Source organism: Centroberyx gerrardi, chromosome 22 (assembly GCF_048128805.1).
Source record: "Centroberyx gerrardi isolate f3 chromosome 22, fCenGer3.hap1.cur.20231027, whole genome shotgun sequence".
Classification (NCBI taxonomy): domain Eukaryota; kingdom Metazoa; phylum Chordata; class Actinopteri; order Beryciformes; family Berycidae; genus Centroberyx; species Centroberyx gerrardi.
In genome coordinates, this window is record NC_136018.1 from 16775983 (window position 1) to 16801272 (window position 25290).

Here is a 25290-nt window from a genome sequence, read left to right on the forward strand (position 1 = left end):
TCTGAGCATTACTGTGCAGCTTGCCTGAGAAATTAAAGTTACAATTACAGCGCCATATACGTTGATATAAATATCAAAATGAGAGCCATTCTTAAACTGCAACACCGGATAAAAAAATGATACACCAAACACTGTTGTTTGTTATTTAATAAGTGTGTTAATCAGTGTTAATCTAATTTTTTTTTTTTTTTTTTACAAAGGCTCACAAAAGACTCTGCCTGCTGTGTTTCTACGATCTGGTTTCAGAGTTCACTCTAACCAAGAAGACCATTCATAGGAGGGAGGGGGGAGAAAGAGTGAAAGAGATAAAGACAGGGAGAGTGAGAGGGAGAAGGAGAGAAAGAGATTGACCACATAACCCAAATGCAAATTTTTACCGTTCTTCCAAGAGGTCTTTAAAAGTGGCAGTGGCTGTTAGGTGTTAAGCACAGTTTGCACTGTTTGAGCCATAGCCGAGAGTTGTGCTCACTCTGACCAACTAGGCCATTCCCAGTCCAGTGGAGAGAGGGAGAGAGAAAGGCAGAGAGAGGGAGCAGGAGGATAAGTGGAAAGGAGGGGCAGAGAGAGAGGAGAGAGATGCAGAGAAAGAAAGAAAGAGGCATGAGGGGGAGAAATGAGGATGAAGACAAATGCATGCGATAAGAGCATGAGAAATGGAGAAGGAAATTGCAAAGCACATGAAGAAAGAGTGAGGAAGGGACAAAGGATAGGTCAGATAGAGCAAGAGCGAACAAAAAGAATGAAAGAAAGGTACAGTAGGTCAAATGATGACAGATGAAAAAGCTAGGTCAAATCCCAGAGATATTCACACATTCAAGTCCCTGCTGAGAATATGAGGGGAAGGGGAGGACACTATATTCCCCAGTATCACAAAGCTCTTTCTCCCACTCCTAGTACAAGGTGCCATTGCGTGTTTACGAAACAAAAACCCAGTAATGGCCTTCGAAGGCTATGATTGATGTGACTGTTGCTTAATTATTGCAGCCAACTGTTGGAGCAGCTGTTACTAACTATACATAGGTTGACATATCTATCACAGCCTTGACAGTTCAACCAAAGACTCTCGTTGCTAGTGCTTACATTACTAAAAGAGAGAGGCCCTATACGTAAATGACAAGAAATGCTTTTGGTAAGAGCAGCTGTGACAGAGCATCACTCACCATCACAGGACTCTGAGGTACAGTTAAACACTCCTCCTTGGCAGACACTGGAGAGAGAGCGAGAAGAAAAAGAGTTCAGATATAAGTTAAGCAATATGAGGAAAAAAGAATTAGGTTGGTCGTAAGGCTTTATTTTATTAGAATTGAAGGTTGTGACACCAAAGTAATCATCCTGTCGAACAGCTGAGCCCATCAGACTATATTAAATGAGTATCAAACCCCTGTCAGGAAGATGAAATGACTTACGCCATGTCTGGATGTCTGCTGCAGGGTACTCTGCATGCCAGACTATCCATTACAGTAGATAACGTGGTACTCACTGGATTAGGTGGACGTTGTTATTGGCTGTATAGTTTGACTGAGATGATGAAACTGAACTCCCTGAAAACCCTTTCAAAGATTTAACTTCAAGGTGCTCTGTGTGGCGTTTTAATCTTCAATATATCATTGTCTAATTAACTGTGGTGCCTTGGTATAATAAAATTCTCAAATGAGACCATGGTCGAGACCATTGGTAGCCTCATACCTTACACTAGTGGTATTATTAGTCAGGGATGCAAACACATGTATGGTGAAAAAAGAGAGAGCTACCCGAAGTCGAAAAAAAAAAATGCGACAGCGTAATATATAACCATGTGACGAAGGCCTGTGCTATATGCTTAAATAAATAGGAAATTCTATTTATATGGTTGTTCACAGACAAACTTCCTAGCGTTTGCTGCTTTTTTTTTTTTTTTTCCTTTTTTTACTAAAAGAATACATTTTATTTCAGCACTGTAAGTCATTTCCCAACCGGTACAAACATGACTGCCATCTTTGTCTCTTTCTGAGCCATTCCTCCCCTCCCTCTCACCAACAGCCAGACGAATAAAAAAAAATAAATAAAAAAAAAAGCAGCTTTCTTTTTCTTGTCTTTCCAGTCAGGTGCTTCCATTATGCTAACGATGATGACAAATTATACCAACCATAATCAAACAGCAATAATGGTGATGATAATTATATAATAATATGGATAAAACTTTAAACCTTTTACGCTGCACAGATTGTTTTTTTTTGGTGGCCCTGGGTAAATCGGTACATGCATCAGTACACGTTGTTGAAGGCATGATGGACCAATGTTACAACAAAATGGTTCACACGGTTACATGAGACATTTTTTTTCATTCTGAATGAAATCATTCTAAAGGAAGATTGCCACGCAAGTGTTTACGTTACATGAGCGCTAAATATAATTATCGCATTAAGATAAGGTGCGTTTACATGCTCCACAGTATTTAATCAGAATAAAAGTTTCTGACATGCGCAAAACACCGAATCCAGCACTCTAACATGGGCTTACGTTTTTAAAAGATGGACCTGCGTCGGTTATTTCTTTACTGTTGTTCTTTCTGATGAAGCAACAGTTTTATCAAAACAAACGACTCCATAAGTGTCAGAAAAAGACGTTTTGTTTTGCCCCCGCAATGATTGGGTTCATTTGTAATTTTCACCGCGTAAACCGAAACTGGCCCGGAAAGGCGGAGTCAGGACTTGATATAAAAACAGGCTGCACCGCCTACATCAAGCCCGATTAGTGCTAGTGTTTGTCAAAATTGAGATCACATTTCCCATAAACCCCATTGCTTCTTCAGTGAAAGGTTTTCTCTTTCACTTTACTGAAGATAAAAATGTTGGAAGGGATTTTTCCATAGTTTCACTCATTCCACTCGTTCATTATTGTTGAGTAAATTATTGTCTGTTAAACATGTGGACATGCCATCTAGTTTCCTAAATAGAATCGGACGAATGGAAGGACAGAGAGATGGATGAAGTAGCACAGACCCTGTTACAAAGGTGCTATAATGTTCTCCAAAGGGATGGCTGAATGAACAGATGAATATATGCAGGAAATGAATTGATTGAGAACTGAAGGAAGGAAGACAGGGAGGTCAAAGGTCAGGATAAGTTACAGATAGCAGCCCTGGAGCTAGTATGGATTCAGTGTCTTGCTCCAGGACACTTGAGCAGGGTGGATGCTTGCCGACACAGGGGCTTGAACCTTGGTCCTCCGGTCCTCCTCTGACCCAAAGGAAGGACTAAATGAATGAATGAATGGATGCAACCATGTGTGGTATATTACCATGTGTTGCAGAGGTGCTGAATGGTCGTTCCAGGTGGCAGCAGAGCTTCTGTGATCTCCTCAGTGCTGATATTCCAACTTTGGTTACCGAATGGCAGGGAGAGAGGCGAACAGGGACAGTCGGCCTGGGACACACAGGAGCCTCTATACAAAACCTGGCAGAGAGGGCGAGGGAGACAGTGAGACTTGTAAGAGACAGAAACACAGCTGGAGGAGGGAAAATGTATTGCAGCTGCAGATGAGGGGTCCAGACACACATACACACACACACACACACACACACACACACACACACAGACGGTCCAGACCTGTCCAGGGGGGCAAGTGCAGCCGGGGGTGCAGGGTCCAGGTAAACACTGAGCCTGTGGCCACAGGTCCTCACAGGTATGTGGACAGGAACCAGCACACACACTGAATACCTGGCCGCTGGGACACTCTGGAATACACACACACACACACCAATGAACAAGCAAACGAAAAATCAGCATCATGTCTGATATTTATTCTACTAAAGAGTCATATGTGTATGATATTTTGTACATGCATATGTTAAAGTTTATAAAACGGATAGAACAGATGTGGCTGAGTCACATTTGAAGCGGATGTAAAACACCCGATAAACACACATCTGTGACTGCATACCACTTCACACACTTTAATTATAAATGCACCAACACAAAGTCACCACTCTTACAGGTACTTATGAGTTGCTTAGCAACCGCTTTATTTAGCTACTGTTCAATAACTATATTGCTTGGCAGAGGAATGTCATGGATTATTCTTATTATTAATTATTATTTAGTAAAAATTAAACTGAACATTTGGATTCTTTCTTTTTTTAATACAATGGTGTGTTCAAGCCATTTCATAAAAAGCAATAACTCGCTCGATTTTGCATTGTGCTTAACAACGCCTCCTGCTCTAAAATCATTGTAAAGCATGGCCTTTCTTGCTTTATTTAGTTTATAAATTTGCAACCCCAACGATGTGTGTGTGTGTGTGTGTGTGTGTGTGTGTGTGTGTTTTACCAGGCAGGCAGCTGTTGGTGTTACAGATAGTGTGCTGCTCAAATGGTCCAGCACAGGCCATCCCGCCAGGCTCTGGCTCCCTAACGACTGTCTTGTTCCGCACTGACACCCCGCCGCCACACGAGGCGCTGCACTCACTCCAGGGCGACCACTCACTCAACACACAACCCTCTGTGAGAGAGAGAGGAAAGAGGCGGATGAAAAGAGAGAGATGGAGGATTGGTGGCCAACAACAAAGACAGAGTGCCTGAAAGTTTCAACAAGTTAAATTTAGGACTTTTTAAGACCTTCTTATAATATATAAGAATATAAGAATGAAAGCATCTAAAACTGAATTTAAGATTTCAAAATGTTATATTTAACCATTTTCAACAACTTTTAAGGCTTTGCGTCTACATAACAAGATCTAAGACATTTTAAAACATTTTCAAAACCTGCAGACAACCTGAAAGTTTGTGTGTGTGAGTGCGTCCCTGCATTGGTGTTTGTGTGTGTGTTTCATTTCAGACCTGGGCAGGTTGGCAGATCACAGCTCTCCATCTGGATGGTGTCAGTACAGGAAGGGCCGCCCTCTGTGTCCTGGCAGGGACGTGTCCTTGTCCTCTGGCCACGCCCGCAGGACGCTGAGCAGGTGCTCCATTGGGTCCAGGGCTCATAAACTGGACAGGGAAGTTTGGTACACACCAGAGCGCCATTCTCACACACACTGGAGGTGGAGAAGTGGGGGAAATGTAGGAGGAAATTCTGAATGATGATGAGGAGAGAGCTTACAGGAACAGTCCATAATTGCAGTAAAGAGTCTGAGATTTAGATGCGAGGACTGACAGTATGTGACAACTAAAAATGAGAAAACAAACTCAAAACATGAAATTCATGTAGCCGTTCTCACCAGGTGTTACACTCCATGGTGAGGTTCTCTCCAGGGCTGAACTCCAGAGTCCTGTTGCCTGATGGGATACCACAGCGACACTCTGTCACCGGCACACAATGACTGTCCTGCAACAGCTGTCCCTCTGGACACCGACAACCTGAGAAAGAGAATGACATACAGAGAGAGAGAGAAATCAATCAATTTAACTTTATTTCAGACACATAGGTCCATATCAGCAAAGAAAGAGAAATATAAAAAGTACAATACGAGGACAAAACAGCACAGAAATATGTACGAGATCAGTGATTAAAACACATACAGACATTTGTTCCAATGTTTCCAAAAACAAGAGGAATACCTTGTGTCACTTTGTGTAGGCTCAGTTAAAGCCATTATGATTACATTTTTTGAATCAATTAGCCGACACATAAATTTATACATGAAATTCCTCAACACAGCATGAAAGGTGGGAACATTGCTAGTCACAAACATATGACTTGAACTTGTCCATCTTGGGAGTTTAAGCAAGATTCTGAATGCATCATTAAATGCCACCTGAAGCTTTCTCATTTTTGCTTTACTATAACTGCACCACAGGTGGGCTGTATAGAGTGGAGTACAGTAGGCTTTAAAAAGAGCTGTTTTAACATCATCTGTACACATATGAAATTTGCGTGGAGAGAATGTGTTGGCTAATTTAAGATTTAACATTGGGAAAGAGTCCCATTCAGACAAATTCCTTTATAAAAGGACATGCTCTACATTTCAGAAATCAAATACTACCTGGGTGACAGGCTCCTTGGAGACACTGCACATGCTCCCATAGGTCAGTGCAGCTGCGAGGACACTGGTTGGCACAGCCCTCTTGGTAGGTCCGCCCCCTATCCTCACAGCGCTCACCTAGGATACAAGGAAACTAATTCACTCTCCCCCATTTCCACAAATAAAGGGAAGTATCCATAGGGTACAGTAAGGAAGCAAACATGACTAGGGGTCTAGTTGGGTTCCTTTGTGTTTGGGCAGGAATGTGAAGCTCTAAGTGCAGTGAGTCTGAAAAGCGGAGCTGTACCTGGGCAGAGTGCTGTGTTGCAGCTCTGGCTCTGTGTCTGTTGGCTCCTGCAGCGGGGTCCTGGAGGAGAAGCCAGGGGCCCTCTGTGCCGCTGCCTGACTCCACCGCTGCAAGGCTCCGCACACGCACTCCAGGCGCCCCACACACTCCACTGGCACATATCTGGAATTGTAAAATGATAAGCATTACCATCATCAACTCTGTCCTCTTCATTTCTACCAGCATAATCCTCATCATAATGACTGTAATTATCATAATAATGGCTATTGCTGTAATTGCTGTAATCATCAACAAAAACAACAAAATCTTATTTACATGGATAGACAGTCAGTTAGGCTTACCTGACAACTGTTAACATCTACTGATTTATGGTTTAGGGACCACATTTTAGGCTAGAGTTTGATATGAGCGACTGTATTGAAAAAGTCAAATGTTCGTTTATCCCTACTAAGCAGTTTTCAGATATCTGAACCCACTTGAGATGACAGACATTCCATCTCACATGGTCCCATGGAGCCTCACCAACTATGATCAAGCGCATCACCTCAAATATTTGACATGCATATCAAACCCAAGGTCCGCTGGGTATGGTGGTAATTCAAAGCCACTTCCATTCATATCCAAAGGGGAGGGGGCAGAGAGGAATAGATAAGGGGGATGATAGAGTGAGATGCGGGATGAATTATTCTTTGCACACACCCGACACCAAATCCAATCAACCTTATGTCTCCCCACAGACAGATGGACATTATCCTCTTCCTTTCTTCAACCCTCTTTTCCACTTTCACTCCTAGAGGGAATAATCAGAAGAGGGCAGTGGGGATGCACAATACCAATTTTTCACTGCAGATACCGATTGCGAGGTCTTAACTTAAAGTGTCTGCTGATGCCACGTATTAATCTGAACTGGCAGCAGGGAACTAACACACAATACTGGCCCAACAACTTGCTAGGGATGCCTCATACGACTTTTTCATTGCCAATTCTGTGTGTTCCATTGGTTTTACTAAACAACGTAGATGTCCACTTTTAATTCAGGGGTCATTGGAAAAACAATTGTTAAGATTTTATCAATTATTCTCCATTAGAAAGATCTAACATCCCTCTATTGGTGAAAAAGGTAATCTCTTCAATACTAATAGCACATTTTAGCCTGGTATTAGTTTGATATCGAGGTACTGTATTAGTGCATCCAAAGGACACAAAACTGCACAGTGAAAGTCTGTGTGTGCATGTGTTGCATTGCTAGATTGCATTAGTTGTGGCAATGTTGTCCTTTACTCAATCTTCCTTTAAGATTTGTTCCAGATTTCACGGCTGCACAACACCGTTTTCTTTTTCCTCTGTACAGTATGTTTGTCTTTGCCTAATTTCTGTAGCACCAGCAAACACACAGATTTGTTCTTATTAAACCATTATAGGGACTAGATGTACAGAGATGGGAAGAAACTAACAACTGGACAACAAACATTTGAAATGTATCTAACAGTTGTCCCCCCTTTACTGATATACCTCTGGAGGAGTTTTGTGAATTGTTTATACTTTACTAGATTGTTTATACTTTATACTAAATACTCCACAATGACCAAAACCTGGTCTATTTTGTCTGTTTCACTGTTTTTTTTAAATGCATCCCAAACCATATATCAATGGTTGAAAGGCTCTAATTGTACGCCTAGGAACCATTCATAGAAAGTGCTTTAAAATCCATTAGCATCATTATCATTATACAGTGCCTGGCTGTGTGCCAACCCTTCTTTTGCAAATATTTTCATCTGGTTGTGTATTCCACCTGTATTCTGGGCACCAGCTTCACCTCCCTCTCCTCTCCAGAACAAGACTAGAGTCACTTTATTATCTCAGTCACTCTCTGACCCAACCTGTAATTCACTTTGTTCTATGGTGCCATGCTTGCGTACTGTGACTAGTTCACCACTCTGTCTACATACAATCTTTTAAGGCTGTGCCAGTGGGACCAACATGTCTAATGGAACTCCGGTGGAAAAAAACACTCCCCCATTCGTTGCTTTTAGATGACTCAATGGCTGCAGTTAGAGGAGGCACTGGGGCTTGACAAAGTGAGGGGAAAGGCAGACTGAGAAACCAACTGGATGTGTGGATTAAGATAAAGGACTCACTTGGTTCAGAGTGAACCAAGTGAGTCCTTTATCCTCTTTTTTTCCCCTCATGGAGAATATCATTACCTCTGCACATGTCAGTGTCTGGACAGAGCCTCTCCTCTACCAGTGGTCCTGGACATTGGGTCTCCTCCTCCTGTCCGGAGAAGGGAAGACCAGAGTCCAGGTCCAAACAGGCCCGGTAGCGCCTCTGGACCGAGACCAGGCTACTGCCGCTGGCAACCCCCTCTGGGGAAATGCCTAGTTGCAGGGAGGAGGAGGAAGAGGGTACGCATGGAGAACAGGGAGTCCACTCCGACCATTCGCTGAGAATCACTGATAATGGCAGGAATGGGAGAGAGAGAGAGAGAGAGAGAGAGAGAGAGAGGAAGACCGACAGAGTGAAAGAATGAGAGAGATAGCAGGATGGAATGAGGGGGAGGAGAAGCCAGTGCGAAACTAATAAGATGAAGAGTTCTTAGCGGATTATTTACCAAATATATTTAGTCGCTGAAGATTATTCAAGCAAGCGCTCTTTTCATTACTCTTGTGTATTACTTATCCGCTTTCTTACCTTCACACTCTCTCATGTCACACTGCAAAGTCCCATCATGGCATAGGCTAGAGGACAGAGCAGACAACAAGAGGATAATAAGTACACACTATTCTGTTAGACTGACTGACTCCAGTGTAAAACAGACAAACAGCATATACCATACAGTTGACAGGTAAAGACAATAGAGAAAGATTGAAATGTTAGCGCAGATGGATAAAGAAAGGCACAGATGTTAGGATGGATAATACATACAGTAGTCGCAGAAGCAGAAGTTGCCCATTTATCCTGCCTTAATACAGCAGTGGGCACTGTAAACAATTCTTATAGTTATATTTCAGACAGTAAAACAAAGTCACTATTTATTAGTTTACTATTGTCTGTCAAACAACTGGTTCCCAGACCATTCTTTCTGCCTTCTGATGGCTGAAAAGCAAACTAATTTTAATTTTTAAAACAATTGCTGTAGGCCCTCTACGATGGCTCCATATGTAGATAGCAGACAGGGTCTAACCAGGTACTGCAGCCTATGGTGACTGTAGCCCCCTGAGGGACAGTGACAGGTGTGGGTGGTTGTCCTGAAGCTTGGTGCTGCAGATGGACACAACCGCACTGCTCTGGAGGAACACAGCTACCGTTCTGCTGCAACAGACCCTGGCAGGGAAAACACACAGTCGAAACAAAGTAAGTGCTGGCACAGTGCTAAAGTTAGTCTTTTTTTTCTGCTATGGTTTCAAACAGACAAACTTAAAGGAAAAGCTCACCCAAAAATGAAAATTAGGTCATCATCTACTCTAAACACTGGTGAAGTTTGTATATCATTTGCCCTTTTTGGAACTCTAAAGAATCCCAGTCACTTTTAGTTCTTTTGGAGAAGGCTGATCTGGAGCAGCGCTAGCAAACTCGTTGTGTGCAACGTGGACATACAAACCTCACCTCGGTGTTTCGACTGACATGAGGGCGAGTACATAATGACCACATTTTTATTTCTGGGCGAACTATTCCTTTAAGCTCCCTGGCCCAATACCTACTGTATACACAAGTCAAATCTAGGAAACAGTAACTCTCAAATTGATTCTGCTTCAAAATAGAGCTTGATCTTGATCTCACAACTGATGTGCCTACTTTTGAAGATGTTTAAGTGTCTAGCAAGATACATTTGCACCCCCTTCGGTTAATCTGTAATGCATTTATGTTGCCACAAACTATGTGCAGAGTTCTACAAAAGACCTCATGCTTTAAACGTATTGATGAAACTGTTTCAAACTTTGATTCAGTGATGAAATATTTTCATTATGAGAACATCTGAGAGCCAACCAAAAAAACATTTTATGCATGCATAAATGCAATGCAATGCATCTGCAACAGAATGATACAAAATAACCAGATTCTCTCATTTGAAATGACCTTCCATCAGAGGGCAATGCATTTGACACAAATGAATTATGATAACTAACATTGGCATAATGTCCGATACCTCTGGCGAGCTGCTTTCTTTTACATATTTCATTATCTCCCCTCCCCGCTGCTTTCGGTAGGTATCATCTGTCAGAAGGGATTTTTCAGGTTTTTGCAATAAATCAAATCTGAAAGCTCCCGAACTGAGCCAAACGACAGCACAAACTTGGCATCACAATTTATATCTGTTACAACCTGGCTCAAGGAAGTAACAATGAGGGAGCCATACGCCAAAGTAAAAGTTAAAACAATTATTTATTAACTAAAACTAAGGGGTAAACAAACACAAACTACATCAAACCAAAAGAACAGAACAAAAGGTGTGCATAGGTGAGGAGGGAGAGAGACACTGATAGTCCGAGGCCTTCTTAAGCCCAAGGAGTTCACCGGGCGCAGTGGTATATTGATGACATCCACCGTGTAGCATATTTCAATGCTTTGCTGTGGTCAAGTATAGCCACACTGGTCTAGGCAAACAAAACTTGTGATATGACATGAGAGTCGATGCCTGAGCTTCAACTGTCATGATACTTTTGGGAAAAACCAAAACCCAGAACAAATGTGAGAAAATGGATATAGCCTAGAGATGGTAGCCAACCGGAGTAGCTTTCACATTATTAGAGAGATCCATATGAATCCGTACCGTCCACTTTTTTTGAGAGTGAAAGAAGGCAAGGTCTCTGGAATAAATAAAGCAGACTAGTAATGATGAACCATTGTTGATGCGTTTACCTGTGGGCAGTAGCAGCCAGGTGTACACTCCCTGACACCTAAACACAGATCTCTGTGGCCCTGCAGTGCGCACTGCTTCTCACAGGGAGCACCGCACTCCGAGTACAGGAATGGGGCTTCACAGTCTATAAACAGGAGAAAGAGACCATTAAGTAGTAAAAGCTGTGCGTAACAAAATACATACACATTTTGACATTTTTGACTTATGACTGAATATTCACTAAATGAAAAAAACTTGAAAAGCGATTGATTTCCCTCATCTTGCAAATGATTTGTCCATTTCTGAAGTTGTTAAAGGGCCTGGCAAGATAATTCAAGTGCACCTCAAGCAGTAAAAAGACTTAAATGACAAGTCCATATGTTTTACCAGACCTGTCTTACAAGCTTGTTTATATGCACCAAGACATCTTGAATGCAAATACACATGCAGTACACACACACACACACACATCACGGTAGCCACTCACCATCACAGTGACCGAGGCTGCAGGCTCGGCTCTGTGTTTCCACAGGAGTGCACTGTTGCCCCCTGGTGGCAGGGGAGAGAGCCACCCGGTGGCGCTGCTGCCTCTGAGACACACAGGAGCACTGGGACCAAACACTCCACTCCGACATGGGACAGCCTGCACACAAACCGGGAGACACGGCACACTGAATGGTCATGTAGTAAACCCAACCCATCTGCTACTCCAAGCAAGTTTAAAGAAACACTTAACATTATCTGTGATTCAAGAAGAATCGGGGAACCAGCACTCTAAAAAGTTGTATTCCTTCATTTGCTTTGATGTTTGAATATAAATCAGTTTGGCTGGTCCCGGAAAACAACTCTGGTTCCAGACTTGGTCCCAAAGAGGGTGAACTTATGCATGGTCGTCAAGGAATCCTATTACTAACCTACTCAGTGTATATTGGACCTTTATGTATAGCAGACCTTAGGATCAGTGACTGTAGCTTAGGGTTATTTCACCGGGATATCTTTGTTAAAATTATCCTCAGTGTTCTTTTTCAATGCAAAGGTGCTTTATTGGCATCAAATACAAAAGTACTTATTGGCAAAGCAAACAACAACAGCAAGCAACAACAAATTCACACAGTTTCAGTTAGCAACCATAGTGATGCGGTCCAATAATACTAAATCAATCAATCAATTAATCAAATGGACAAGTTTAACTAGGGACTTATGATCTCACTTCCTAACATTTATTGTTAATGTGCCGCTTGACTAAAATTGTGACAGGTTAATACAAACATTTTGCTGTGTGACACACATTATTATTTCCTGTATCCAATTCTTTGCTGCTGCAATGACCCAATTTACAGACAGGGATAATTAAAAATGAATCTACTCCAATCAAATCTAATCTAATAATGAGGTTTCCCATACACAGACGTACTTGTGGTAATTCATCATAATATCAGACAGACATATCACAAACAGAAACCTCAGAATGATAAAAGGAAAGTGGTTTTATTATACTGCACACACACACACACACACACACACACACACACACACACAAACTCATCTCTGCTGTTTGACTCTGTTTAGCTCTAGTCTGCCAGCTGGCCATCGCCAACAGTAACATTTGGGAAACACTGGGAGTTTGGCTGTATGGTACCTGGACAGGGCTGTTTGTAACAGAGCTGGGTCTCCTCTCCATTCCTCTCAGCCTCGATCTCAGCGGGACAGGCTGCATCTCCTCCCTCCTCACACACACACACCCTGCGGCGCAACACCGACCCCGCGCCACAGCTACGGGAGCATGGTGACCATGGCGACCAGGGGCAAAGGTCATCTGGAGACAGAAAGAGCAGGAGAGTCGGTAAGATCAGAACCCTATTGTCTTTACAATGCTGGGTAACTAAAACTCTTGTTTTCCCAGATCATAAGTACATGGGTTTGGCTTTGGATTGACCTTGGCCCCCTTTATACCTAACATGTGTCCTGGGTGATCAGATGGTATTTGGATAGAGCAGAAAATCCAGGTGAAAATGAACCCAAGATGCATTGAAGATCCAATCACAAAAAAAACACAGATACAAGGATACAACCACGAAGTGCACGCAAATCAAACTCAGATATTCATGGACGGGGAACACGTGAGATTAGTTGTTTACTGTCAATTTCAAAGGGCAGAAATATTATATGTGGAAGTGATGTGTGCAGCCATCTGTGTTTTGGCTGTGGCTAGAGAAATCTAATTTCAGTGTGTGTACTGGAAATGCATTTTAATGTCATGTGTAAATGTAATCCAGCTAAATCATTTCTGGACACAATCCAGATACGAGACACATGATAATGTCAGGTGGAAAGGGCGCTGTTGTGTTAAGAATGTATTTGGACAACCTAGCCAGAGACGTGTGTCTCGATCCTAAATGGAAAAGTGCAAATCAAGAGTTTGTTTCCAAACAGCTACATATCCTGTTTGGTTAAAACATTATTACCATAGGTGTGTTGCTCAATGTTTCCAAGGCACAGATATTTACATCCTCTATACTGTAGATAACTATATTATATGCAGAGCTCCTAAGACAGCCAATAATATTTTTTCGACTACATGGCTCATTCTGAAATAAAGAAAACAACTCTAGCCTGCATTTACTATACAAACCCAGACAAGGCGCAGTGTGACAGTCCTGGGCTTCCCTCTCCGGCCCGCTGCAATGAGACCCGTTGTTACGCGGTGGGGGGTTGACACAGGCCCGGGTTCGAACCTGCGTCCCCCGTCCGCACGTCACCGGACAGTCAGACCACACCGACCACGGGGTCCAACCACCATCCACTGGCAACAAGACACAGGATTTGGTCATTTGGTGTTTACTTTTCCAGACAATGACGACGTCACAGCATGCAAGTCAACTTTTTCCATATCAAGGACGCCCAAATAAATACATATCAGACAACAGACCCTCATTTGACAAGACTGCCTCCTAAAGAACTTAAGATTTTAGCCAAATATGACTGAGTATAGAATTGTATAACTGTCTTTACTGTGTGTGGGAAGGATACAGATCACATGGAATTGTGTATTTTCTCTGTACATTCTTTTTTCGTAAAAGGAAACTAAATGAATACAGTTTTACACAATTGCAAGGGTGTCTATGCATCTATGTACTTGTTTTTCATTTAATAAATGCAGCTACCCACCTCGGCAGTCAATGTCTTGGCAATAATCTCCCTCTGGTGTGCATGTACTAGGAGGCAAAACAACAGAGGAAGTTTGAAACACAAAGCTGGATCTCTTCAATTCTTTTTCAATGCCCGCCCTTCATCTCCCATCCATTAATCTGACTCATCTGTGTGTGTGTGTGTGTGTGTGTGTCAGTCTCACCATTGTTTACACTCTCCCTGCAGCCAGGTGTCTCCCACGCTGAGCTCCTGGTCGTCATGGAGACAGAGAGGTGGGCAGGGTCCTGGGTCACATGGTTTATGCTGGACTTCCTCAAACTGGCAGTCTGTTCCTGCAGTCTCTGGGATCAGGGACCTGACAAATAACAGCGTCACAATAAGTTACATTTATATTTAAGGTAACATTGAGCTTTTGGCTGGAGGTTTTCACTTTTCAGCGTTTTGATCTTTACCTTTATTTATCTGTTGTATTAATGTCAATATGTTCTTTGGTTGTCACTACTTTTTGTATTATCTTCAGTACTCTATATATGTTCTATTCTTATTTATATCTTGGCTTTACTGCTGCAGCAATGCAGTTTCCCCACGAGGATCATTTAAGTTTCATCTTATCTATTCTAATTTAAGGAGCAACAACTTCAAACACCAGCTGCCCTGGAGTTTCACTGTCACCACTGGCCTTCAGTTTTTAGTTGTTGCTTTCATCTCAGCTCTCAATAGCAGTAATTGCAAACAATGTTGAAACTGGATGATATAATATTACCTGGGTCTATTTTACCATGGTTATAGAAGTAAGACTTTTAAATTTGTTTTTTAAAACAAATATAAATTAATGGTGGTGATTTTGGCCCCATTCATTACCTCCTGTAGACGAATGCATATTTACAAGTGAAATCTTGTTTTAAGGCAACTTGCATCAAATCAGTGTTTCCACTGTATTCATTCAGCAGTGGTGCTCTACAGCATTTAACAGACCACTGCTTGAGAAAATGCGAACGTGATAGTTTAATGTAGACAGATTTCCCTCTGAAACACACAGATCTGCAATAATGGTGTTTAGAATTAATGTTTTTATGATAATAATGTATCTCAAAAAGACTGTTACAGATTCACCAAGAGTGCAAAGAACAAAAATACAGCTCCAAGTTCTAGAAAAGGATGGAAGGGATAGTTTTTCAATCAGGAAAACTGAAAAAAAAAGTATTAACATTGGCCTTATATGTAGTATAAACAGTTTTTTGGCAGGCTCCTCTCTCACCTGTATCTGGTTCTCTGCCCCTGCCCACAGGAAGTGCTGCATGACGCCCAATTGGACCAGGAGCTCCAACTGCAGGCGGCCTGGCAGCTGTGATTGGTGCAGAGGAGCTGTCCGTCAGAGCAGCTACAGTTGTTACAGTCCACCTGATGCCAGCTGCCTGCCGCCCAACTCTGTCCCAATGAGTCCACACAGTCACACTGCCACAGCTGCACACACGCCCCGTCCTGCTGCAACTGGCCTGGACACACACACAAGGAAACAAGAGTTGTGCCAAGGTTTATCTGGCCCCTTTTTATTACACTGCACTAGTTAGTAGGGCAAAGGCTGGGGACACACTAGAAGACTTTTAAAATCCTGACACACGCACACATCACACGCACACATCACACACATAACGATGGATTTCACAGGGTTTTTTTATATGCTCACACTATACAGACAATCAGGCAAGGACATACATGCACTGAATAAAACAAAGAAAAAACATAAATTCATAAATGTGGATGAAGCCGTGGCTGGAGAGACACGGTCAAGGCGACTGTGTACTTTGAAATAGGCTTTAATAGAACAAAGGTAATGTTAGCTACGCTAGTAACTTGCATTCATTGCAGGACAAGGATTCCCAAAGTTTTTAATTTAAAGTCATTGGCTATGGGCAGTCTCCACTCTTGGAGAACCTGTCCAGATGGGCAGCTTAGATCAGTCTGCAAGTGGATCAGGGTGGCTAAGATTGAATCCGTAAACCCCTCACACTACCAGATAATCTTTGCCGAACAATGGCTCGACCCAAGCCTCAGATCAAGACTTCTCCTCCAATTGTCAGGATGGGCAAATCTGGTGTAAATCAGCCTGATAATCCTCTAGTGTGTCCCCAGCTTTAGTGTAACTTTCTTTTTAATCTTTTAAACTCCTGGGCTGTATACCCAGCTCTCTCTTCACAATGTACCAGTGTAAAACAGTGAGTCAGTTACTGTGGTACAGCTCTGTTAGCGGAGGGTCAAAAAGGGTTCAAGAATTCTCTAAAGCTTGGGCTAACTGCAACGTGGGGAGAGCGATGTTGAAAAGGAGCTACAAAAGGAGGCTCAGAGGGCCAGGGAATGACAAAAGAAAAACAAAGACAATTATCCAAAGAGACACAATAACAAAAAAACTTTCACATAAAGTTTTCAAAGTATCTCTGAAACCCAGGCCAGAAAAAAAACACACTTATATTTCAAATACAACACAATAGTACAGGCTGTACAAACTGAAAGGGGTATTGGAAAGTTAAAACAGACAGTACTTGGTTTCCTGAAGGCATCTCAGAAATAGGATCACAATTGCCATTTGGTTTAAGGACAAAGGTGATATTGACAGTGAGATATATTTGGAAATCCAGCCCCGGCTAGTAATGACAGCAGTAACAGTGCTTTGGGGCAACAGCACCCAGGTTAACTCAAATACCCACCTGTATGCACACACACACACACACACACACACACACAGGTGCTTATCTGTTGAATAAAGGACAGCAGGCACATAGCCTTTAGGGAATCATCACCCAGATTAATACACATGCATGTATGCAGACACACACACACACACACACACACACACACACACAGCCTTATCTGTTAATAAAATGATAGCAGCCACAGTACCTTTAGGGCAGCGACAGCCAGGTTGGCATTCAGTGTTGCCCTGGCACTCTATGCCCTGCTGGAGGTCTGAGCAGCGCTGGGGACACTCGTTGGCGCACAACACAAACTCCTGGCCCGGCGGGCAACCTTTCTCATCTGGGAGTACACAAGCAGAAGGTCACGGATTCAGAGTTTTCCCAATGACGTTGCAGGCAGTTTCTTCTCATACGGTGCATTGCCATGAAAGCTGATCACAGGCTGCGGCTATTGTTCGAATACAAAGACTTACCGAGACAGACAGCCATATGCTAATTTAATGAACACTCACCAATACGCAAGGATGTGATGCAACTATGCCTTGTGCTGTTTAGGGTGAGCTTCCACATAGAAACTTGGCTTGAATGTTAGAGGAAAGGGGGTGGGCGAGAGTGGGAATGTCATTGGCTTTATCAAGTTGGCACCTCCCATCACAGATGTTTCACTGAATTGGGTCCATGAAACCCCCATAGAGCTCAACAGTAAATGTCTGTCTATTGTTTCATAGTAATCAACAATCAACAATCATTTAACAATGTGTGTGTGAACATGCTGTGTCTATCTCACCACAGGGTTTGGTGTTGCAGGGTTTGACCTGGTTCTTCTCTCCTTCACACTTCTTCCCTCCGTTCTTGGGCGGAGGGCTGGAGCAGGAACGCGTGCGTATGGAGCGCCCACCGCCACAACGCTTATCACAGCGGGACCAGGGACTCCACCTGGACCAACCTCCGTCCACTATGGCACACAGGCACACACACATAAACAGACAGACAGACACAAAAGCACTTCAATCATTTATTCAGGAATCGTTACATATTTAAGAATAAAAGGGGAAGAATTTCATCACATCAACATATGAAGTGTTTCAGATAAAAGCATCAACCAAATGGCACTTACTATAATATACCGTACACAAGTGTGCATGCATGCACCCATGTAGTTGCAGTGTGCCATCGTAAGCATCCAGGCTTGGGATCACTTTTCTTTCATTCAATAAAATTCAATATGAAATATAGCCGTGTTTTGAGCTCAACGCGCTAATTTGACTGAAGATGACTTCTCAAAGAAGAAGAAGAAGAAGAAGAAAGAAAGAAACACTTATCTCATAGTTAGAACTTAAAAAGTTGAAAGAAGATTTCCGAAGAAGTTTCCGAGCACTATGTGCTCGAAACACTAAATATGAAACAGTTACACATAAGACTACCGATAAACCCTTCATTCTCAATTACTTTGTTCAAGACAGGATGTATTGTATGAACTTTTTTAAGAGAGTTGTTTTTCAATTTAGTGGTATTTTCAAATTCTCAAAAAGCAAATTGAACCCTGAACGCCGGTCCAGTCGGCTGACCTCGGCAGGGCCTGATGTTACAGAAGCGATGCTCCAGGTTTCCTCCCAGGATGTCTTCACACCACGACCCGTTGGTTCCGGGGCTGAGGAAGGTTCGGATCCTCTGCTGCTGCCCGACACCGCAGGACCGCGAACAGGAGGCCCATTCCCCCCACTCCGTCCACGAACAGTTCCTCCGAACACAATCCTCCCCCACACATACCTCACCACCATCTGGAGATACACACACACACAACATATTTAAAGTTGCTATGTGCAGCATTTTTAAACATCAGTGTGTTTCTCAAACCCTGTTGCTTTTTGTCACAAAGAAGACTACTCGTCCCCTGTCCCCATCCTTTGCATGGTTCCATGTGTGTTTTCTTTTTCTCTATAAAACATGGATAAACATGTTGGAAGTGATTTTTCCCCGTTGGCCTGTCACTCCTTCCACCATCTGCCATTGCAAGGAACTTTGAAAACTTTCACTCTGTTTACGCTGTCCCTCTTCCTGTTTCGTGCCATAAAGCAATAATGCAGATTTGCTTCAAAATTCAACCTGATGGCACACAATGGAAAATGCAGTTGTTGAGGCAGTTGTTCATGGTAATTATACTAATGTCTCAAAATTAATTTGGAAAATTAAAACATGTAGCACCTTTAACCCACAGTCACAGCCAATAAGTGTTCAGTGTTTATGACAATGGTGCCTTAGTGATGCATAAAACATGAGAATTAGAGCATTATGAATAAGCTATGTTATCCTCTCCTCTTTGCACCCACCGCAACCCTTTATCCTATTTCTCTATTTTCTCTATTTCCCTCCCTACTCACTTATGCATACACACACACACACACGCTTTGAGGATGGTACTCCCCTTTGTTTGTGTAAACTATTATTCATTCTTTTCTGTTATTCCCTCTTACTAGTAAACAAATTTTAAATAAAATCCTAGAGAAAACAATTCAGCTGCCCATCTCCTGGTTAAATTTGAATAAATCACCTTCTGTGTGTACATAAAACTTCACAGTATTCCCAAATGAATTTGCTAAATGAAACAGCTTGCCACGTCCTAATCTTTCCCGATGCCTGCACAGACATAATGTATCAGGAAACAAAACAGCAAGTCCAAAAAACAATCTGTTCTGGGGTTTCTGAGATAAACATGGTAAAAATTAAATGCCTTGGCCCAATACGAACAATGCCCAACACCAAACAAACAGATCTGATGAAACGTACAGTTCGTTGATAGATATTTTACTGGGGAAAACTAATAATTACATGCATCTCTCCACAGGCTCTGGAGCTGGTAAAATTCGGAATAACAATTCTTCCTCAAAATGTCAATGTTCATCATGTTCTTCTATGAAAACTATGGTTACCCAGGCAATGTTTATTGAGCAATGCCTTGCTTAATGTTCATACTGTCAAGAACTCTTTGGCAGTAGTTGTTAAAGGGATAAACTGGGACAACCCAGTTTAAAAATGTGCCCTTTTTATTTAGTAACATGTGTGTGTACCAAGATTTGAGCCTTGTTAAAATTCAATAACTGTAATAAACTGAAGCTTGTTTTGGGGCATTTTCTACTGTGATAAAATTCGCTTGGGCATTGCTCTTACCAAGTTGACTGACATGCCTATTCACACTCAACATTTGGCAGCTTGTATCTTAAAATGAGGTCATGTTTTGGATCAGGAAATTCAACAGACAGGCTTCTCTCAGCATAGAAATGACTTCAGATTCTCATGATTCAGTGACATTATTTACACCCCAGCAAGACGAAAATAGCCATTTTAATGAGAAATTGGATTATTGTAGTTGGCAATTTCTTTAAGGGAGTGGAGTGCTTTTGCTGCAATTCCCCAATTAAGGTATTTCAGGCTGGTCCAGGAAGTTGAACCTGTGACCTCCTGGTTACAAGCCCATAAACCTACCCACTCCTTGTTCTTCTTTCCAGTATTACATTGTACCAACACACCAAGGCAGTTTACACACCATCTAAGATGCATTGTTTAATGCTGGAAAGCAGCAACAAATAGGAAGCTTACTAGATGAATGGATGGTTGGATAGATTGATATTTACTGTAGATTGATTGATACAAAGAATGTATTAATTGTATTAATAAATAAAGAGTAGACCTAGAAAGAAAGACTGAAGGACAGACAATCCGTCTGGTCGTACCTGGACACTGGGGCAGGTTGCAGGCCTTCTCCTGGTGAGAGTCTCCTGAACAGGGAGGTTTGACACAACGTCGATGACGGGACTTCATGGCCGGGCTGAGAGCATCACTGCAGGTCTTAGTGCAGGGACTCCACAACGACCAGGGAGAGAAGCCAGCATCCTCATCTATGGGAGGTGGAGGGAGAGAGAGAGAATGAACAAATGAATGAATGCATTAATTCAAATCTTTATTCTGATGAGGGAAATTTGGTTGCTGGAAGAAAGAAAAAGAGATTATGGGTGTAAGAACAAAGAACAATGCTGATAGAGAGAAAATGTCAGTGAGAAAATAAATGAGTAAAGGAGGAATACAGAAGCTGGTATGCAGTCTTGTATGGAGTGATAATTTACCTGGTATGGCTGGTTCTTCTGTTGGACCAACAATCACTGCCAACAACGTGCAGAAAGAGATATCATCAGTCCAAACTGAGCCAGTTAATTATATGTACAAACAAGCACCTGACAGTACATCTTCCCTCTGTGATCACATTCCCTCTACTGTATAATAAAGGTAGGTAAGGCCATAAATACTCTGGGCTTGTGCTTGATTCAGTCATCTTCACAGCAGAGATAGGTTTTGAACATTTATAAGGGCTGCAAATGAAAGATACTGAATAGCCTTTATGATCATGCAATGTGTACACACACTCACAGACATAGTACCAAAACTAGTGTCAGGAGCCTGGGAGTAGGTGGTCTCTCACTGTGATCCCTGGAAGTCTTTTCCTCTGCCCCCAAACACACACACATACACACCTACTATACAGTAGTTACTATAGCTATACTACCTACTGTACCTGGGCAGTCAGGGGCCTGGCAGTAGGTAGTTTCCTGGCGGGGCCCCTGGCAGTCTCTCCCTCCGTGGGCCGGGGCAGGCTGGGTGCAGCCCCTGGAGCGAGTCTTCAGTCCCAGACCTCCGCAGGACAGGGAGCAGGGGCTCCAAGGTCCCCAGGGTGACAGACCACCGTCTACTGGGCAATGCTCCAACGAACAGTTCCACCTGCCATGCTCGCACCAGCTAGAGGGAGCAGAAGGACAGAAGATGTCAGTCCGCCAATGGGGAAGGTAATGAAGATGCTGGTGATGATAGTTGTGGTGTTAATGGGTTGAGGGGTTGATGACAATGAAGATGAGGATGGCGCACTGATAGCCCAAATGTTAGAGATGTAGGCTTGTGACCATAAAGTTTCTGGCTCGAAACTCTTAACTAGCTGTTAAAATCTGGCCAGGGAAAGTGAATGAGTAACCCAATAACTGCTGTCACAGTATCTGGGAGAAAGGCAATTTGTGCCCAATTGTCCAGCAAAGCTGCTAAGTCAGGGTGTCTGCGGATTTCAGAAAAACAAATTTCACTCTTTTAAGACCTTTTTAATTCCACTTGGAATTGAATGTAAGACCCGTTTAAAAACCAAGAAAAAGAAACCACATTGGCAAAACCAGCCTATTTCCAACTGACCATAGCTAATGAACGTTCTGAAACTAAATGGGCAGTGTAAGAAAAAGGACAATGGGAAATTCATTGTTAAGGGACTTGAAGCCCAGTTGTGTTCAGTAAAGCAGATACAATGAAAGGGAAAAACATGCTGTGCATATTGTACAACTAACCCTAAAAACGTGTAAAAGTGTAAAATTAATATATAGAAAAATCAATAGACAGATATGATTATGACGACAATGACAACAACACAGACAAAGATGATGACGATGACTGCGACAAGCATAATGATGATAAAGGTGATAGTTGTGGTGGTAGTGGTGTTGGTTGAAGTGATGGTAATGTGATGACAATGATGAATATAGTGATGATGTGGGAGACAATAGCAATGTTATGACAATGACGACAATGACAATGATCAGATTGGTTGTAATGACGATGATGAAAGATGATGACAGATGATGATGATGATGATGATGATGATGAGAGGAACTGTTCTCTCCTCACCAGGAGCTGCAGTCGTGCACCAGTGTGTCTCCAGACTGGAGCTCCACTCCCTCAGAGACGTTATGGAGGAGCAGAGAGGAGAGCGGCGTGACAGAAACACTCTGTAGAGAGGCCAGGAACTCTCTGTCTACGAGACACGGACACTCCTGAAACACAGAAAAACACATTATAAGACATTCACAAATTTAAAAAAACAAAACAAACAAACACAAAAGTCCTTACAAAAGAGCAGATATTATTTGAACTTTGAATTAAACGTAAAATCTACTGCATGTTTTAGGACAACATTGAAAGTTAACACTGGGAAATAGTGGACTAAACACTCTTGTGGACTTTTTGTTGCTAAGGTAGGTGTATGTTAGCTCATTTTACATTGTTTGGAAATTTGTTACCTGTATATTTTGTTACCTATTATTTTGCCCTAAATGTTGTCCTGTGTCTCCCATGTTTTGCTATAACAATATTCAGATGCAGGAAGTAAACTTGAGTAATCGTCAGCTCTCAATTTTGAAACGTATTTTGATACGGAAGATATACAGTTTTGACCAACGATAACAATGATGATGACGATGATGATGATGCTGATGATGCTGATGGGGAACCCACCTGGAGACAGAGTCCAAGGTGTTGGTAGGTTTGCGGGGGACAGTGGCAGCCCTCCTCACAGCCGTCTGAGTAGCAGCCCTCCCTGCCGCTGACCTGGGCGCAGCTGAACGGACAGCCTTCACCTCGCTCACACTCCCTGTACAGCCTGCCAGGAGGGCAGCCTACCTCTGCACAACAACACAGTGTCAGCATAGGGAAGAGACGCAGATTAGAGATATTCAAAATAGTCAGCAACAGTGTTTCCTTTACATTCATTCAGCTATGGGCCGCCCCACAGCAAGAAAAATGGAAATACAATGAAAATGTACCATCTAGCCTTGTTGCTCAGTCCACCCAAAAAAACAAGTACAAATTGAGGTACAGTATAGTTCTTTTGTGAATAAACAAGAAAGATTGTAGGAGTGGAGTGAAAATTTGCAGCTAAGGTGTGAAGATTCATAGTTAAAAGATAATACAACTTTTACTTCATTTTTTAAAATTAGATACTGCCCAGTAAAGAACATACATGGATGTAGAAAACGATTTTTTTAAGTTCTGTAAACCGTGATAGTTTGGAGGAATGGCGCGTCTCATCCCTGACTGACCTGAATTTGCCGTTTGATGACTATGATGACTATTCCAATTGCTATTACTGTCCATATTTCATGATATAAATATCTAATGAGAGTCATTCTTAACACCTATTGGGTATGCAGTTTAAGAACGGCTGGGTGAACCTGGGCCTCAGAATTATGATTCTCATCACTCCAAATATTACTATTTTTCATATCAAATTTTTTTTTTACTTCAGTTAGATATCCCATCTCAGACACACCAAAACTCTAGAGTGCTTATTTCACATTAAAAGGAAGCTGAGTTGACACAATGAAAAAATAGGAGTCTCATTTCACGGAACACTTATCCAACAGCTCCAGAGATGAGAGGGGATTGTGTGAGGAGGAACTGTGGGGATGTGGGGGCAAATAAGGTCGCAATCAGACTGGAAGTGTTGAAAAGCCTTATGTGCTATATACTGCAGCAAGCACGCCTGCAACAATTGCTGCTGTGCTGCCATAGAAAACACATTAGTGGCAATGCTGTAAAACCATGTTGACAGATGGAGGGAAATAAACAGTGGAGGAATGAATGAAGGGTTTGTCAGAAGTGACCGCTGTATTGTGTTGGATGGTACCAGTTCGCAGTGGGGACTCACCGAGGCAGACCTGGGTGTTGCAGGTCTTGCTCTGCCGGCTGAGGCCGCTGCAGGGTGGGGAGCTGCAGAGGCGAGAGCGGGACTGCTGCCCTCCACCACAGCTGACTGAACACACCAACCACTGAGACCAGGGCAGCCACGGACCTACTGAGTCTGAGGGCAAAAACACACAGAGATGTAAAGACACAAGTCCACAAAGTAAGAGAATAAAATACCAAGGGTTTCATTTCAAAATCTGTATATCCATTTTGGATACAACACCTGTTACCTGATCTTTATTGCTATTCTTAATGTACAGATGATTAGACTTTCTAAAATGTAACATTTTTAGAACCAAACATCTTAAGATACCCAGCCACTTAAGTCGCATGCCATAGAGTTTCACCTTTTCAAACAGTGGGTATCTCACTTTGCAATGAATGTATTAATATAGAACAAAACTACACAGTGGAGGGTAGCCAATGGTTTTGTTATTCAAATTTACTGAGGGGGATGATAGGGAGGTAAAGAATCTTTTGTTTCCGGGCAGGATCTGATCCTAGGCCAGCAGGAGTACTAGAGACAGGGATCTCTGGTATTGTTTTGTCGGATATTTTCCCTAAAAATGAACTGGGATGCATGCCATATTTTTTTTCCTCCTTTATTCCACCTCAAATCACCCTAGCCCAGAGCAAAGTACACTTTGAGACACAAACGACACACTGCAGTCTAGGGACAAAGTACTGTACACAACATAATTATGCAACACTGGACTGGGAATTTTGAAATAATATTAGAATTCCTGTATAAGGACCAATTAGTGTCAATTTCAATTTCAAATTTCTGTGGTAAATTATTCTCAAATGCACCT

The 25290-nt window shown here is 42.3% G+C and overlaps 1 protein-coding gene across 1 annotated transcript in view; it reads right to left on the reverse strand.

Annotated features, from left to right (window-relative positions):
- sspo (SCO-spondin) overlaps positions 1 to 25290 on the reverse strand; it is a 93593-nt gene that overhangs the window by 12791 nt on the left and 55512 nt on the right. Inside the window, exons 84-110 of the mRNA XM_078291505.1 lie at positions 24441 to 24593; positions 23249 to 23415; positions 22643 to 22788; positions 21498 to 21718; positions 21052 to 21087; positions 20662 to 20826; positions 18499 to 18711; positions 17718 to 17885; positions 17136 to 17270; positions 15496 to 15733; positions 14440 to 14592; positions 14256 to 14302; positions 13720 to 13890; positions 12727 to 12903; positions 11575 to 11730; positions 11108 to 11232; positions 9432 to 9571; positions 8939 to 8985; positions 8452 to 8700; positions 6248 to 6409; positions 5962 to 6078; positions 5197 to 5335; positions 4817 to 5013; positions 4308 to 4478; positions 3588 to 3715; positions 3280 to 3434; positions 1161 to 1207 (exon numbers count right to left, since the gene is read on the reverse strand). Of these exons, the coding sequence (XP_078147631.1) occupies positions 1161 to 1207; positions 3280 to 3434; positions 3588 to 3715; positions 4308 to 4478; positions 4817 to 5013; positions 5197 to 5335; positions 5962 to 6078; positions 6248 to 6409; positions 8452 to 8700; positions 8939 to 8985; positions 9432 to 9571; positions 11108 to 11232; positions 11575 to 11730; positions 12727 to 12903; positions 13720 to 13890; positions 14256 to 14302; positions 14440 to 14592; positions 15496 to 15733; positions 17136 to 17270; positions 17718 to 17885; positions 18499 to 18711; positions 20662 to 20826; positions 21052 to 21087; positions 21498 to 21718; positions 22643 to 22788; positions 23249 to 23415; positions 24441 to 24593 (4023 nt within the window). The remainder of the gene's footprint in view (positions 1 to 1160; positions 1208 to 3279; positions 3435 to 3587; positions 3716 to 4307; positions 4479 to 4816; positions 5014 to 5196; positions 5336 to 5961; positions 6079 to 6247; positions 6410 to 8451; positions 8701 to 8938; positions 8986 to 9431; positions 9572 to 11107; positions 11233 to 11574; positions 11731 to 12726; positions 12904 to 13719; positions 13891 to 14255; positions 14303 to 14439; positions 14593 to 15495; positions 15734 to 17135; positions 17271 to 17717; positions 17886 to 18498; positions 18712 to 20661; positions 20827 to 21051; positions 21088 to 21497; positions 21719 to 22642; positions 22789 to 23248; positions 23416 to 24440; positions 24594 to 25290) is intronic.